The following is a 16,006-nucleotide window of genomic DNA, read 5'->3' on the forward strand; positions in this document are numbered from 1 at the left end:
TAGCCATGGTATCTTTACCAGCTAGAGTACTGGCCCATTCTACTAGAGCACAGACAATGTCAGCAGCTTTCTTGGTGCATGTTGTGGTCTTAGATATTTGCAGAGCAGCGACTTGGTCATCAGTCCACTCTTTTGCTTCTCATTATGCCATTTCCCGTCAGTCCAGGGACAACTCCAATTTTGGATTGGTTGTTCTTTTGTCACTATTCAGGTAGACTTCAAGCCTACCTCCATATTTGTCTGCTTGTGAGTCACCTACACTGGAATGGACATGTGCAAGCACTTGAAGAATTAAAAAGTTACTAGACTTTTTATAACTGTTGTTCTTCGAGATGCGTTGCACATGTCCATTCTACAAACTGCTCTCCTTCCCTTCTCTATCAGAGTCTGTCCAGAGATAGCTCCACCCTTTATACTCAAGCTGCCCCAACAGGTACTGCTTTGGGAAAAAAATCTCTGACAATCATGTGCTGGGCATGCACTATAGTGGAATGGACATGCACAAAACATCTTGAAGAACAAGAGTTACAAAAGGGTTAGTAACTGCTTTTCTTGTTACATGCACCTCCAGTTAGTTCTTTATTTTTTAAATTATGTATTACTATATTTATTATTTGACTATAAGTCAGTATACTATAATTTGAGGGAACAGCATCTTTGAAGTAAAAGTGGGAAGGCTAACCCAAACAATTGAGTCTTAAGGAAGGAGTTGAAAGAGGAGAATTAAGGTTGCATGGCTCACAGGATCAGACAAAGGGAGAAGAACGAAAGAGGGTACAGAGTTACTGGTGGGAGAAGATCAGGGGTATGACAAGTCATGTTGAGCTTTTGGAGCATAGGGCAAAAGCAGGCTCTGAGGTTGTGTTTTTATGTTTTAAATTTCTATAAAGTTCTAAAAACAGCTGCTTATTTCATTTTGGTAACACTGTCACTGCTATGTATAATTTCATTTCAAAACAGATTAAGTGGCCCCAAAGGTGGGTTATATCTATAAAGATCTAGATACCAGATGAACAACTGAAAAGTATACAGATGTCACTTACTGTGGCTATTCTTTAGACTGAGTGGAGAGCAAAATTCCATTTTCCTGAAGATTTTGAGAATTTGAAATTTGGTTTAATACCAGTTATAAACCAATGAGTATTTTGAAATTCGCAGAAAAGAAAATTGAAAAAAAAATTCAGATCAACTGAAATGTTTTATTTTGATTTTGATGTATTGTATTTTATTATACCCCAAACCCAGATTGTTGTATAGCTCAGAGGAGTCTCTTCAGAGGAACACCATTGAGTCAGAGTGTTTTGGGGATTGCTTTTAGGTGGCACCAAAATACCTGTACATTGTGTCTCACATCTCTGCACAATGAAGGACAGTAGCTCAGTGTCTTTCACTAGTGAAGTCTGGGGAGAAGAAGTTTGCCTTCAGGTGCAGCTTCCCCTCACAAAGGTGTCCTCAGAAAGCCTACAGCTGCACTGCAAGATGCCATCATGTAAATCAAGGTTCAGAAGCATTCATAGCATGTAGCCAGCACAGAGGATCATGCTTTATCACCACTTTATCAACAGGTACTAACAGAGGTAGTAGTGGAGACCATCTGATAGCCAGGTATTCAGTTTCTGTATTGGATTATGTAGTTTTAAGGATTGGAGCTCCTGATTTAGGTATTTTGTGCTCAAGACCCTTTTCAGCGAAGGCAGTGAGGTCTCTGGTCATTCATCACCACCTCTGAAAGGGAATTCCAAAGTCTTGAGCCAGTTTCCAAGAAAGCTGTATGTCCCAACTCTCATGAATTTGATCTTCAATGTTGAAAATTTCATAATTCCACCATAAGTGTAACTGGAGGTCATTATCTTTGGGCCACAGATGTTCTTTTTAAGTAGCTTGGTCCAAAGTAAATTAACCCAGTGTTCTATAGGAAACCAGTGGCTCTCAGTAGCCAGTATTGCTCAGAAAGCAGGCTGCTGTGTTTACCTTTTAAAAATCAGTGCATTCATTCCCACGCACAGCCTGCAGATCACAAAGGCTTGGGTCTGTGTGGCCATGTTCATTGTCCATCAGTAAGGGACAGGGCCTTTTTGCCAGCTGCGGACAGAAAAAGCTGTTTTTGGCAACCAGAGTCACTTGAATGTCCACAAACACCTAGGATTCCAAAAGAATTCCTAGGCTATGTCATCATCATCATCATCATGTTCCTATTACGCCTCTGGCGTTTAGGGCAGTGATGAAGATCCTCCACTCCTGTCCATTTCTGGCAAGTCTTTCAATGGTTCCCGAGCTGAGCCACAGGTTTTCCACAGCTCTTCACCTTCAACTACCTGAAGGGGGGTTCCAGAGAGGATGGAGCTAAGGTGTTCTCAGTGGTGCAGATGACAGAACAAGAAGCAATGGTCTCAAGTGGCAGTGGGGGAGGTCTAGACTGGATATTAGGAAACACTATTTCACTAGGAAGGTGGTGAAGCACTGGAATGGGTTACCTTGCAAGGTGGTGGAATCTCCATCCTTAGAAGTTTTTAAAGCCTGGCTTGACAAAGCCCTGGCTGGGATGATTTAGTTGGTGTTGGTCCTGCTTTGAGCAGGGGATTGGACTAGATGACCTCCTGAGGTCTCTTCCAACCCTAATATTCTATGATCCTGTGTTGTTTTCGGGCAGCCGCATTTTTGCTTGCCTTCAGGTGTGCATCTTATTGCTATTCTGGTGATGGAATCAGTTTCTAGCCGCAGCACATGACCGATCCATCTCTAATGCCTCCTGGCAATGATGGTGCTCAGATCCTCTTGGCTGCACTGTGTCAGTAATTCTTGGTTTGAGATTGTTCTGGGCCAAAAGATATAGGATTTTTCTGAGACAGGTTGTATGGAATGAAAACAGTTTGGACATGCCATACTCTCTCATTCCCCAGCATTCTGCACTATAAAGTAGTGTTGAAAGTATGCAGCTCTGATAAATCTTGAGTTTCGTTTTGATGTCGTATTTTGATGATTTCCAGACTGTATTCAAGCCCCTGAAGATGTTCTGGCTTTATTGATTTCTGGATGTCCTGGCTTGTTCCACCATCCTGGCTGATGGTGCTGCCCAAGTATGTGAATGTTTCTACATTGGTGAGAAAATAATCCTCTTTCCATATTGGTGATGGTGAGGCAATATTAAAGATCATGATATCTGTCTTATTGTGGTTGATTTTCAGTCCAATTTGGTGGCTGAATGCGTTGAGTTGAGTTGTTTTTTCTTGTATATGGTGTTGGGTATGTAATAGGAGAGCAACATCATCTGCGAAGTCCAGGTCTTCAAGGGATGAGAAGAGTGTCCATTTAATGCCTCCTGGCATGTATTCTGTTGTACGCAACATTATCCAGTCAATGGCAATGTTGAAGAGGATTGCAGACATGGCACATCCCTGATGTACTCCTGTTTTGACTTAAAAATTGAGCTCACTGTGATCAACACTGCATGTAAAGTTGAAATAGAAGCTTTTGATGACATTGATTATATGGAAAGATATTCCATATGCCTGCAGAATGCACCATAGGCTGGTTCTGTGAATGCTATCAAAAGTCTTCTCAAAGTCCATGAAATTTATGTAGAGTTGCTAAGCACTGTTCTATTATGTTTCGTAGAGTGAAGATCTGGTCTGTGCATCCTCGGCCTTTCCGAAAACCAGCTTGTTCTTTTCTGAGAATGCTATCAACTGCCTCTGATATATGCTGGATTATGATCTTACACAGTACTTTGCTTGGCACAGATAAAAGTGTGATACCATGCCAGTTATTACAATCACTGAGAGTTCCTTTCTTTGGTATCTTCACTACAACCCCATTGGTCCACTTATCTGGCACTTTTTCCTTTTCCCAGACTGATGTAAATAAGGGGCCGGGATAGATGCGGCTAATTTAGGATTTACCCTGAACAATTCTGCATTCAAGTTATCCTTGCCTGGAGCTTTCTCATTTTTTAAGGATTTGATGGCTTGTATGATCTCTTCCTTAGTTGGGGTGTCTGTGTTGATATCCAGGAGGCAGAAGAAGATCTTGATGTTTGCTTCCTCTTTAAGTGGCTCCCTGTTCAGCAATTCTTTGAAATGCTCTGTACTAGGCTATGTACTGAATTGATATTTAAGGACAGATTTTCTCAAAGGAGTGAGATGGAGGGACAAACTTCCTTGTATGGGACCCACCTTCCATGAAAGGTAGAGGAGGCTGAGCATTGCTCATACACAGAGAGATCACAGTTGTGAGATGCAAACACGCTGCAGTGAATCTGATCATTAGAAATATCTACTGGTGGAAATGGTGACAACGAGAACCATACAGTGACTTGCCTGCCTGGTTCAAAGGTGATGGGTACATCCAGACAAACTTCTTATGAGTTCTGAGCAAGAGTCTGTGGTCGTGGTACATTTTGGTAGCAATGGTGTAGGAGAGGAGTACTAGAAGTTAAATTTAGATTACTAAGGAAGAGATTTAAGGCCAGGGTCCCTGTGCAGCTTCTCTGTAATACTTTCAATTCCAGGCATTTCATATTAGTATGTTGCAAAAGTTGATATTCGCCATATTTACCACATGCTAAACAGGTTAATCATTTCTGGGGGGGGGGAAAAACACTTGCCCAGGCAAAACCAGTAAAAATCTTCTAATACACTTTTGTTTGGTAGCTTTGACCAATAAACACCACATTTAAGGTGTTGAAATTAACTTAAACAGTAAAAACTGTTGCAGTGTTTCAGGTTCTATGCAAAAAATGACACTGCTTGACAATTCCACATCATACCCATCTAAATGTACATAAAATAAACATTCAAATGATATATGGGGGGGTACAGTAAACTCCAAAAATGTGACCTATTTTGGAGAATTGTCACACATCTATTTGAACTATTAATAAAACAGCAACTGTCACTAGGCCGGTTACTTTATGTAGTTTTTGGGAAGCCTTCCAGGATTTCCCCATTTCCCCTCTGCAGTGTTTCAAGGACTCTGCTTTGCATGCCCTAGCCTTCTAGTTAGGCAGTCGGGATGTGTCTCCTGAAGACTGTTAACACCACTTCTGCATTTGTCAAAAGGGGTCAGTGAAGAGAAACACAAGGATCTCGCTCCCTCAGTCAGGGGGATGAGTGTGCTGCTTCTGGCAAACTCTCTCTCCCTCCGAACTGACATTTCCTGCTTGGGCTAGCTCCAGCTGAATATTATTCATTACAATTGACCAATAGATTTTAGGGTACTGGTCCCACCTGCAGTTCTCTAAGTCCTTCCATAATCTGTTACTTACTGAGGTCCTAATCTATCTCAGAAGTCAACAGAAGCCTTTCCAATGATTTTAATCAGAGTTGGGTTGGGCCCTAACTGAGACAGTGGTCAGGAGGTACTCTGGCAAAGGTATATTATGCGGTGCAAAGCAAAATTGACGGTAGCTGTCACTTATTTTTCTATTAATGCAGTAAACTTAATGCCAGATTTACTGGTGTTGGGTTTTTGTTTGTTATGTAAACAAGTGTTTCTGTGGTTTTGTCTCCCTCTTCTGAGTTCCAGAAAAGCTGGACTATGTTCTAAAGGTCTGCTTGGGCCTAATTTTAAAGCCCAACCTGGACCTGAACCTGACCTGAGAGCTTCAAATAGTTTTCAGAACCCACTTGACCTAAACCCAACACTTCACACCAAACCTGCGTCAGTACCACTGCCTCATCTTTGGGTTTTGTCTGGTGGAAGCTTCTTGCTTGCCCCCCCCATTTGCAACCCATCTCTGGCCACTTTCTGCTTTTGGGGGCAGCACAGTGGTGGCTGTGTACCCTGCTCCTACTGGATGATACCACCTCATTCTGCTGTGTGTGCTGCCGAGGGAAAAGCACTGTGACTTTTCGGCACACTCCACAGCACATGCAGCACAATGAAGTGGCGGTGGCTGGCAGAAATAGGTCATGTAGCCATTGCCATGCCAACTGCATGGGCTGGAGGAAATGATTGGAGATGACCCAACCCAAGCCCGAGAGGGTGGGCTGTTTTCAGACCTGACTTGACCTCAACCTCAGCAGTGTCCCATAGGGTTCAGGTCAGTTTGCAAAGCTCTACCTTGTTCCTCCTCCTATGGTATGAAACAGTAGTTTGGTCCATTTCAGCTTCAGTTACATTTTGGCTTAGTTTGATCCATAGAGTCATTCATAGTAAGAGGCAGAATTTTCTTTCTCCTCTCTTTCACTTGGCGGAGAAAACTCCTAAGAAACTGAACAAGAAACCATGAAAGGCCAAGGCCAATGGTGTCTATCAGACAAGACACAATTCAGCAAGATGCAGCATGCATCTTCATTGTCTGAATCTGAGCAAGTAAAATAGACACCATATGTACCCAAGTGTAATTGCTCCAAGGGGGGGGAAAAGAAACATGTCAGAACATTTGAGTAACACCTAATTCAGCCCAAGGTTATACATAAATCTGATGCTTGCTTAGAAACAAAAGTAGGAAAATATTATGGCTGGATTCCTCTTCAGCAGTGCTTCCTACATAGGTGAACTTTATTAGAGAGAAAACAGAAGTGAAAAGAAACATGTAACAACTTTTTATGGTGTTTTGTGCTTTTTTTTTTTGCTCTTTTTTTTTTTTTTGCACTAAATAAAGTGGTTATGAGGCTCCAAGGAAAACAGCCCAGATGTTAGTGAGTTGTATGAAATTTAGTGGCAGCAGGCTGTAAAAAACATAGTCATAAAACAGCCTGTCAGTGTCACACATCTGGACAATGCAGCTGTATGTTCCTGCTGCTGTCATCACCTGAGGAAAACTCAATAGCCTTATTTCACATAAATTAGGCTACGTAGTACCAGCCAAATCAACATTAAACAAAGAGAGGGTGTCTTTGCACCAGTATAGCCTGGCTCAAATTGCCAACAAGCAGTTTGTATCTTTCAGTCAGGGTTAGTAACACAGACACTAGCCATTTTATAAACAGTAGCGCTGGCTATCCCAGTTGGTTTGGTATCTATTCAGTGCTATTTAATTTATAACTCTCTAAGTTGCTGTTAATATTGCTCCACTATTTAAAACCTAATAGTGGATGTTTTTACAACATTAACTGGATATCTGTATACTCCTAAAATGAAATGTAGAATGTTGCCCCCATCTCATCTTGTGTGTAGTGTGACAGTGAGCAGCACTCCAGCTGATTAGCAAGAAGGATCTGAGAGCCAAGGAGTGGGGATAGGCTGTTACTGGTGTTGGGTCAGTTTTTGAAAGTATGACTTAGGATGTCCATCTTATTGTGAGCCACATACTTTAAAATGTGAAATATCAGTCCACCTTGTCAGCACACACAGTATATGCCAAATTTTATATTGAAACTGTATTAATAATAACTTTCTTCACCTCTTTGCAGGTGATAGAGACAGCCAAAGCCATTCTGGATAGTGGAGAGCAGCTTCCTGTAACACTGATTGGAAAACTATTGAAATTTCAGCTGCTTTGCATCAAACAGAAGGACCTGCAGAGAAGAGCCGCTGAAAAGAAGGTACTCTTGTGTGCTGTAGGGAGGATGTTCCCAACTTTATGAAGGCAATTCCATTCCCTCCAGATCACACAGTCAAGTGTTGCCCAAGTAAATTCAACTTCTGTCCCTGCTACTATTAGAAAATATTATCCAATAAATGCATTTATAACTGAGGAGAAGCTAAAAACAAACCAAATAGAATATTCTTTTTTATTAAGTCTTTAAAATAGTTAACTCCTTAAATATTCATTCCTGAGTACTGAGATGCAGAAGGTGGGACAGGAGAAAGAAAAACAGAAAGTTAATACAAAAGTCCTTTTTAGAGGAATGAGATGGAAATAACTGCTTTTAGTAATTATAAAGAAGATCGGAATTATAGGGGAAGATATCAGAAGAAACAAATGGGATACAAATGCAGGACAGCTAAGTGCTGCAGTGTATGTAAAAGGTTAAAGAATAAGCAAATGAGACTACAGAACATAAGGAAATATTAAACTGGAAAAAAATAGTAGCAAAAGTCTCTGAAGGTGTTGAAAAACATCTAGAGCTCTTTGCTCAAAACCAGACAAGTTCAGTGTCTACTGTGTTTGGGACTTAATTCTAGGAAATGACCCAGATACAATAAATAAGGCAGTGTTTTGTGAACATTCTAGAACTGACAATTGTATAATCTGACTCTATGTGTTCATTGGGTTAGGAACCCAAAGCTGTAGCACAAAAAGATGGGGTTTACAAAAGTCTGAAGTGGAATAAATTTGAAATGAGATGAAGAAAACTGGTTGGAATCCACCAATCCTCTAGATAGCGTTAAGAGTCTCTCGGAGACATGTCTGAATAGTTTAAAAGGAGCACATGGGAGGGTGCTTAGTACCGGACTGAGAAGGAAGAGAGCAAAAGAAGGCAGAATCTCTGGTTTCTAATCTGAAGTAAAAGACAACAGCTACAGCCAGAAAGGCTGCTTCTTCTGCAGCATCCAGCAAAACAATTGAGTATGGTAAATGATACCAATTACACAGAGTGCCGAGAGCTTTTCTTGCTGCTTGTACACCCTTCAACATGACACCATGAGAGGGCAAAAAAAGAAAAGAAAAATCGAATGTACCTTTTAAAGTATCTATTTAATCTAATCTGGGGCCACAAACACTAAATTGCCTTAATTATAAGTATATGATTATGGTACTACAGGTGACACCTTCCCTGCAATTTTTTTATATATATACTGTCCACCTTAGCTCTATTTTAATATAGTTTTTGTCCGGGAATTATCTAATGATTCATTAGTGTCCTGTGTGAAATGAATTTAGTGCTCTCAGTCCCAGTTCATAGTGGATAGATGTTCACATCAAAGAAAAGACCGACAGAGTTGGCACCAATTGATTCCATAGTTGGCAGTTTCAATAGAGATGCTAAGGACTGAACCAGCCTTAGACTCTGAACTTTTTGATCAGCCGCAGTTCCTTCCTGGTCCACAGGGAAGTTTGCACTGCTGCTGCAAGTGCTGTACCTGCTCTGAAGCTTAAAGCATCAGAGGGCATTAGTTTCCAGTGCTGTATCAATCCACCTTTCACCAGCACCAATTTCACGCATTTTTTAAAAATCATAGTTATTTTCTCATATATACCATATTCTTTTAGCATGAGGTCTTGGCACTGCTATTTAATAGGAATATAATAAACTGAAGAGTGTGAAAAGGGAGAAAGGGTTGAGCTCAAGACAGCTGCACCAAAACAAAATCCTGAAGGGTCAGAGGGAAAAATATTCAAATAAATATATTCAAACAGTAAAGTTTTACTACAGTCAACCATTTGTTCTGTATATGCTTAGACTAATAGGTGAGATTAGTTTGTTAATTTTACCAGGCAGCAGAAGAGCGAGAGAAGGAGAAAGAAAAAGATAAAGGGAAAGCTAAACCTCCTGGCAAGAAGGAAAAGCCACCCAGTGCCAAATCTGCAGGAAAAGGAGGGAAGGGAAAGAAAGCTGAAGCAGTACCAACAGCAACTACTATTAAAAAGGACACCACACTAAAGCGACGGGGAGAAGAAGAGGAAGATGACAAATATTTGGGTATGTAAAGCATGCAAATACCCTGCTGATCAACTCACCCAAAGAGCATTTAAAAGTCTTGAAACCTACCTGCTGATTGAAGACTCTGATGTATTCCCTTTAGAAAGATTAAAACCCATTATAAGTCAAGAAATAAAATAGTTACATTTACCTCCATATCCATGAGGCAGTCCTCTTCTTGTGTTATAAAATATCAAAAGCTGTACAAGTTAATAATGTGCTAACCAGTTCTGAGAAAAATCGTATTCCTAAACCATAGCGGACATGTGCAGAATTGAGCCCTTTATGAGGCAAGGCTCACTGTATATTGCACTTTGTTTCCTACAACATATAGTAGAACCTCAGAGTTACGAACACCAGAGTTAGGAACTGACCAGTCAACCACACACCTCATTTGGAACCAGAAGTGCGCAATCAGGCAGCAGCAGAGACCAAAAAAAAAAAAAAAGCAAATACAGTATAGTACAGTGTTAAAAGTAAGCTACTAAAAAAATAAAGGGAAAGCAGCATTTTTCTTCTGCACAGTAAAGTTTCAAAGCTGTATTAAGTCAATATTCAGTTGTAAACTTTTGAAAGAAAAATCATAATGTTTTGTCCAGAGTTGCAAACAACCTCCATTCCCCAAGTGTTCGTAACTGAGATTCTGCTGTTCTGTTTTCCAGTTTATTAGTGGATCAAGATGGTGTCTAGAAAGCTCTGCCTCATTCAGTACATATATTCACTTCATTTTCCCCTGAGCAGTAAACTCTGCTATGCATGCATGAGCACTGCTGCCCTCTTTCATTTAGAACACTTGGAGATTATTAAAAAGCATTTTAACTGTGTAAAAACACACTCCTGCACATGTTCTAACTATAACTGACAAACCAAAAGAACTTGGGCAAATCAAAAATCCATTTTTCACCAGAACACTGAAAAGTGCCTATCCTCCCACAGGACTCATCCTGCCACATTTCAGCTTCTTACCCTTATGCACTTAGGTGCTAAATCAAAGTCAAAGACTTTTTATGATGTGGAAAATGTTCCTTTTCCATTTCCCTCACTCTCAAAACCAGCTCAACTATTTTTGTACATACTTACCTAAAAAAATCACTGTTGGACAATAACTTTCATGTACCATATGCTCAGTAAGAACATGATAGCACTCCATGTTTTTTAAACTAAACTGGCTCTCTATTAAGAGAGCTATTTACAGAGATGCTGCATCTGTAACTAGCACTCTTGCCAGGTGCAAACATACTGGCTTCCTGGTGCCTCCTCCAAATTCTTCACTTCTGCAAGCTATGCTCCTCCCTACAAGTTCCATGCAGGTTGCTACAGAAACCAGTTGGAAAATTTCAGTCTAAAAGATGAAAGTTCAGAAAATTGTGTGCATCAGAACAAAAGGGGTTACAATAGAAATATTTGTGCAACCTTAAATATAGCTGTTGCTATGCAATTGAGCTACAATATACTTTAATATAAACGATCTATTCTAATCTGCTCTCCTTTTGTAATGTGACTGGTGATTTCGATATTTTGAACAGATGATGAGCCAGATGATGGTGCCCAATATTACTTCATAATTTGGGGTTTCCACAACCCTCAGTTACTGCCTGTACTGTCTGAGCTTGGGGTCAGTATCTCAAATGTAATTAAGATTTCTTCTGAAAATTACGAGCCATTGCAGACATACTTGGGAGCAGCTAAACTGCAAGAAGAATCATTACTTACACCTGAAGGTAAGCTAGTGATAGGACAAATATCCTTTATAAAATCCTAAATATTCTATTTTTAAAATTTTATTTAAATTCTTATCCATGCTTAGCATTGTGTTATCTGAGTGCCTGTGCTCTCTTTTTAAAATGTTTTAAATATCTAGGCCTACAGGAGGAAATGAGCTGAATATTTGTATGCTACCACTTAGGAGTCAGCCAGTTAGCTTCTTTGACGCTTGTCACTAGTGCCAGTACTTGCTTTGCCTTGTAATCCCCATGAGATGTACTATGATATCACAACTATTAGAGATGGAAAATTTTCTTGTCCAATATTTACAGAAGAAGAGATTCAACAATATTTTTCTCCTCTTAATATTCTTCCTCACTCCCTTCTTTTCCCAGTTTTCTAGATCTTACATTGAAGAATAATTAATTAGTGGCATCTAGCCCACCTGTCACTTTGGAAAAATTGATATAGTATTAGTATAAATGAAACTTATAGGTCAAAAATTTCAATGAAAGGACTCCAGATTTTGAATAAATTGTCTGTCAAGTCTCTTAAAACATTTATCAGTTGCAGGAACTGAAGATGCATCTCAAGCTCTTTAAGACTGATGGAGTCAAAGAATCAATTGGTGAAATCAAAGAATAAATCCTGTAACTGGATTCATTCAGCAGAATTAAAGTGCCATGAATTGTCAGTGTATTTGTTATGTCCTTCCAGCATGACTGTGAACCACTGATAACTACTCTCTGGGAACAGTTTTCCAACCAGTTTTGCACCCACCTTATAGTAGCTCCATGTAGGTTGCATTTCCCTAATATGTTTATGAGAAGGTCACGCGAGACAGTATCAAAAGCTTTACTAAAGTCAGGATATACCACATCTACCACTTCCCCCCATCCATTCTTTTATTACCCTGTCAAAGAAAGCTATTGGGTTGGTTTGAGATACTCCCACTGCGTTGTATCATATTAAACATATAAATATCTGTACCAGATACTCAGACATAATTTTCCAATTCACATTGCTTTGATAACAACCCTTGAGCAACATCAGTAGATGGAAGTGCCTTAGTTGAGGAAGGATAGTCCAGGGTTCTCTTCATGACTGCCACAGAATCCTTGTCTGGCCTTGGGAAAGGTACATAGGCCAAACGTTTCAGAACAGTCCACTACTGTATTTTTGGGGTTATCAACTTTAGACGCCTCTGGATCACTGGAGTTATACCAGGGATAAATTTAGCCCCACGCCTGATTTTTAGAGGTGCTGAGCATCCAGAACTCCAAATGAAATCATAGCATTTGCAGCTGCAGATTCTCAGCAACTCCAACAATCAGGCCATGATCCCAGAGTGAGTTTGCAGGGCTGGCATTTAGAAAAATCATTTTTTCCTCATTATCCAGGTACATTTGAAATTTGATCTTTACAATACAATAAACATGGAAACCTGCACTGACGTTTCTACAATCACATTTCACTGATGAAATGTACTTTAATCTCTCTTTGTCTTAGTTTCAACATCTATAAAATGTGGATAACAACACTTATCTACCTCACATTTAAAGAACAGTTACTAGTTTAGACCGAAGGCATTTTGATAAGTATAACCTTAGATTTTGGATTTCAGGCATTTATTTGTTGTTTCTTCAAGTGCAACGTCCTATGAAGTTTTTCCCTCCTTATATTTTTGTTTTGTATTTACAACCTTAAGTTGGGCTTGACCTCAGATATTTTTCTGGGAATTTGTTTAAGAATGGGAATTTTTTGAAGAACACTTTGGGTAGAGTAGACCAACCTGCAATTCATGTTTCCTTCTCAATATTCCAGAAATATGTCTCAGACTCACTATTCCCATGTAAAAAGGAGATATTGGGATACAAATATGCTATAATTTATCTAATAACGATGCATTTATAGTTGTAGAAGCTGAAAAAAGGAAGAAAGCTAAAGCCATCAAAGATTTGGAAACGTTCTGGAAATACTTGGAGCCAATTCTGAACAGTGGGAAACATGGATCATCTCTCTTTGATGTTGCCAGACTTCATCACATAGTAAAGGAAAATACCTTTCCCACAGACTGGACTAATAGTGATATGATGGTCAGTAGTTTCCTCTTTCACAATGAGCTGCCCACTTAGTTTTTATAGCATTTAACAGCAATTTAAGTACAGTGGGAATTTGAGCTGTGTGTGTCTGTAAAACTTGGAACCGGACTGATTGGTTTACAGAGCATACAAACTATGCCTGTGGAGAATATCTCCTTGAATGAAAGCCATTTATTTTCCACACCTTATAAACTTGCTGGGTGTATCTATAGGGCTTCTATGTTCTTTGAACCAGTGTTTTAGATAGTGAGTTTCTAAACCGTGAGCCATGGTTGCAGAGTTTGTAATCTCTTTGAAGTCTAATAGTAAACAAATTCATAGCTTCCACACACTCCTCATTAGAGGTTCAAATATCGGTATTGAATAACTCCAAAATTATATTGCCAGCCCTTTAACAATAGATCTGTGTCCTAGATCTCATTGAGGGCAAATGAAAATAAAGGAATAATAAAACAAATGTGGAATTTCTGTGCAAGCCATTGTTGAGATATGATGTTCTAATGCACATCCCGCATTGCCTCTGGGGGGTCAGCCCCAAAGTATGCTTCAAATGCAGTACACAATTATGGCCACCAGCCCTCTTTCTTAAAGACCAATTACCCAGTAGAAGCCAACCAGCACTTCTTTCATCCACAGAGGTGCCCCAGCTCAGAACTCTTCCCCCACATTTTTTGTCTTTATTCTTCTGCAGATTGAATTCTCTTTTTCAGAGAATCATAGAATATCAGGTTTGCAAGGGACCTCAGGAGGTCATCTAGTCCAACCCCCTGCTCAAATCAGGACCAATCCCCAACTAAATATCCAACCTAGACCTCCCCCACTGCAACTTGAGACCATTGCTTCTTGTTCTGTCATTTGCCACCACTGAGAACAGCCTCTTTGGAACCCCCCTTCAGGTAACTGAAGGCTGCTATCAAATGCCCCCTCACTCTTCTCTTCTGCAGACTAAATAACCCCAGCTCCCTGAGCCTCAACTTGTAAGTCATGTGCCCCAGCCCCCTAATTATTTTTGTTGCCCTCCGCTGGACTCTCTCCAATTTGTCCACACCCCTTCTGTAGTGGGGGTACCAAAACTGGACGCAGTACTCTAGGTGTGGCCTCACCAGTGCCAAAAAAGAGGGGAATAATCACTTCCCTCAATCTGCTGGCAATGCTCCTACTAATACAGCCCAATATGCCATTGGCCTTTTTGACAATAAGGGCACACTGTTCATATCCACACTGGACTCATATCCAGCTTCTCATCCATTGTAATCCTCAGGTCCTTTTCTGCAGAACAGCTGCTTAGCCAGTCGGTCCCCAGCCTGTAGCGGTGCATAGGATTCTTCCTTCCTAAGTGCAGAACTCTGCACTTGTCCTTGTTGAACCTCATCAGATTTCTTTTCACCCAATCCTTCAATTTGTCTAGGTCACTCTGGATCCTATCCTTAGCCACCAGCATATCTACCTCTCCCCCAAGTTTAGTGTCATCTGCAAACTTGCTGAGGGTGCAATTAATCCCATCATCCAGATCATTAATAAAGATGTTGAACAAAACCGGCCCCAGGATTGACCCCTTAGATTGATACTGGCTGCCAACTAGACATCAAGCCATTGATCACTACCCGCTGAGCCCGATAATCTAGCCAACTTTTTATCCACCTTAAAGTCCATTCATCCAATTTTTCTGTTCTTCTTTTCTAATATTTCCTTTCTGCCTGTATCCTCAGCTCATCCTCCCATGTGAGCTTTTTTTCTTCTCTTCCATTTCCTCTCAGAGCATCATTGGCTCTGTTCAACGAGGTCACTCAATCTGGTACCACATGGAGGATCTCCCTCCCCACAGTACTGCTTCAAATATAGCAGAATTCAGCATAGCTGCAGTGCAAAAAAAGGGAGGACAGCCCTCTACTAAAAAGTATTTTGTACCCCACTCCTTCTTAGCAAGGATCAGTGTGACCAGGAAGTAGCAGAGAAAGCCCAAGCAGGCTCTAGGTGTTCCTACTCCAGATCTTTACCATAGCAAGGGATCCAGTGTCTCCCTGTTCACATTAGATGAGGGGAAAAAATCCTAAACTACTGTGACGGGTTGGATCACAGAAACCCCCTTGGGGACTGCCAACTGATGTGCCAAGACTACTTCTGCCCCTGCTTTCCCTGCCAGTTTGGGACCCCAGCACCCTGTGCTTGCTGAGCCAGGCACACCTGTCTGCTCCAACAAAGACCCAGGGTCTGAATTACTTGCCCCAAAGCTGCAGACTTAACTGAAAGCAGTTACAGAAGTGTTCTTGTCTTTAACACTCAGATGCCCAACTCCCAATGGGGTCTAAACCCAAATAAATCTGTATAATGCTTATACAAGGTAAACTCATGAATCATTCGCCCTCTATAACACTGACAGAGAGATATGCACAGCTGTCTCCCCCCCCCCCCCGCAGATATTAATACATAATCTGGGTTAAATAATAAGTAAAAAGTGATTTAATTAAATACAGAAAGTAAGATTTAAGTAGTTCCAAGTAGTAACAGACAAAGTGAATTACCAAGTAAAATAAAATAGAACATGCAAGTCTATGTCTAAGAAACTGAATACAAATAAAATCTCACCCAGTAAGCTTCCTTTTACGGACTAGTCTCCTTCTAGTCTGGGTCCATCAATCACTCACACCCGCTGTAGTTACTGTCCTTTGT

General features: G+C 40.4%; 1 protein-coding gene across 6 annotated transcripts in view; it reads left to right on the forward strand.

The window, feature by feature from the left end:
* Positions 1-16,006, forward strand: part of SPAG17 (sperm associated antigen 17) — a 282,801-nt gene that overhangs the window by 81,055 nt on the left and 185,740 nt on the right. For 5 of the 6 annotated variants that reach the window (XM_045000967.1, XM_045000963.1, XM_045000962.1 and 2 more), the window contains 4 exons: positions 7,356-7,487; positions 9,326-9,530; positions 11,057-11,251; positions 13,149-13,330. In XM_045000967.1, coding sequence (XP_044856902.1) covers positions 7,356-7,487; positions 9,326-9,530; positions 11,057-11,251; positions 13,149-13,330 — 714 coding nt within the window. Of the gene's footprint in view, positions 1-7,355; positions 7,488-8,173; positions 8,461-9,325; positions 9,531-11,056; positions 11,252-13,148; positions 13,331-16,006 lie in introns of those variants that run through there. The other variant, XM_045000970.1, reaches the window with a different exon arrangement.

The sequence above is a fragment of the Mauremys mutica genome, chromosome 1 (genome assembly GCF_020497125.1).
Source record: "Mauremys mutica isolate MM-2020 ecotype Southern chromosome 1, ASM2049712v1, whole genome shotgun sequence".
Lineage (NCBI taxonomy): Eukaryota > Metazoa > Chordata > Testudines > Geoemydidae > Mauremys > Mauremys mutica.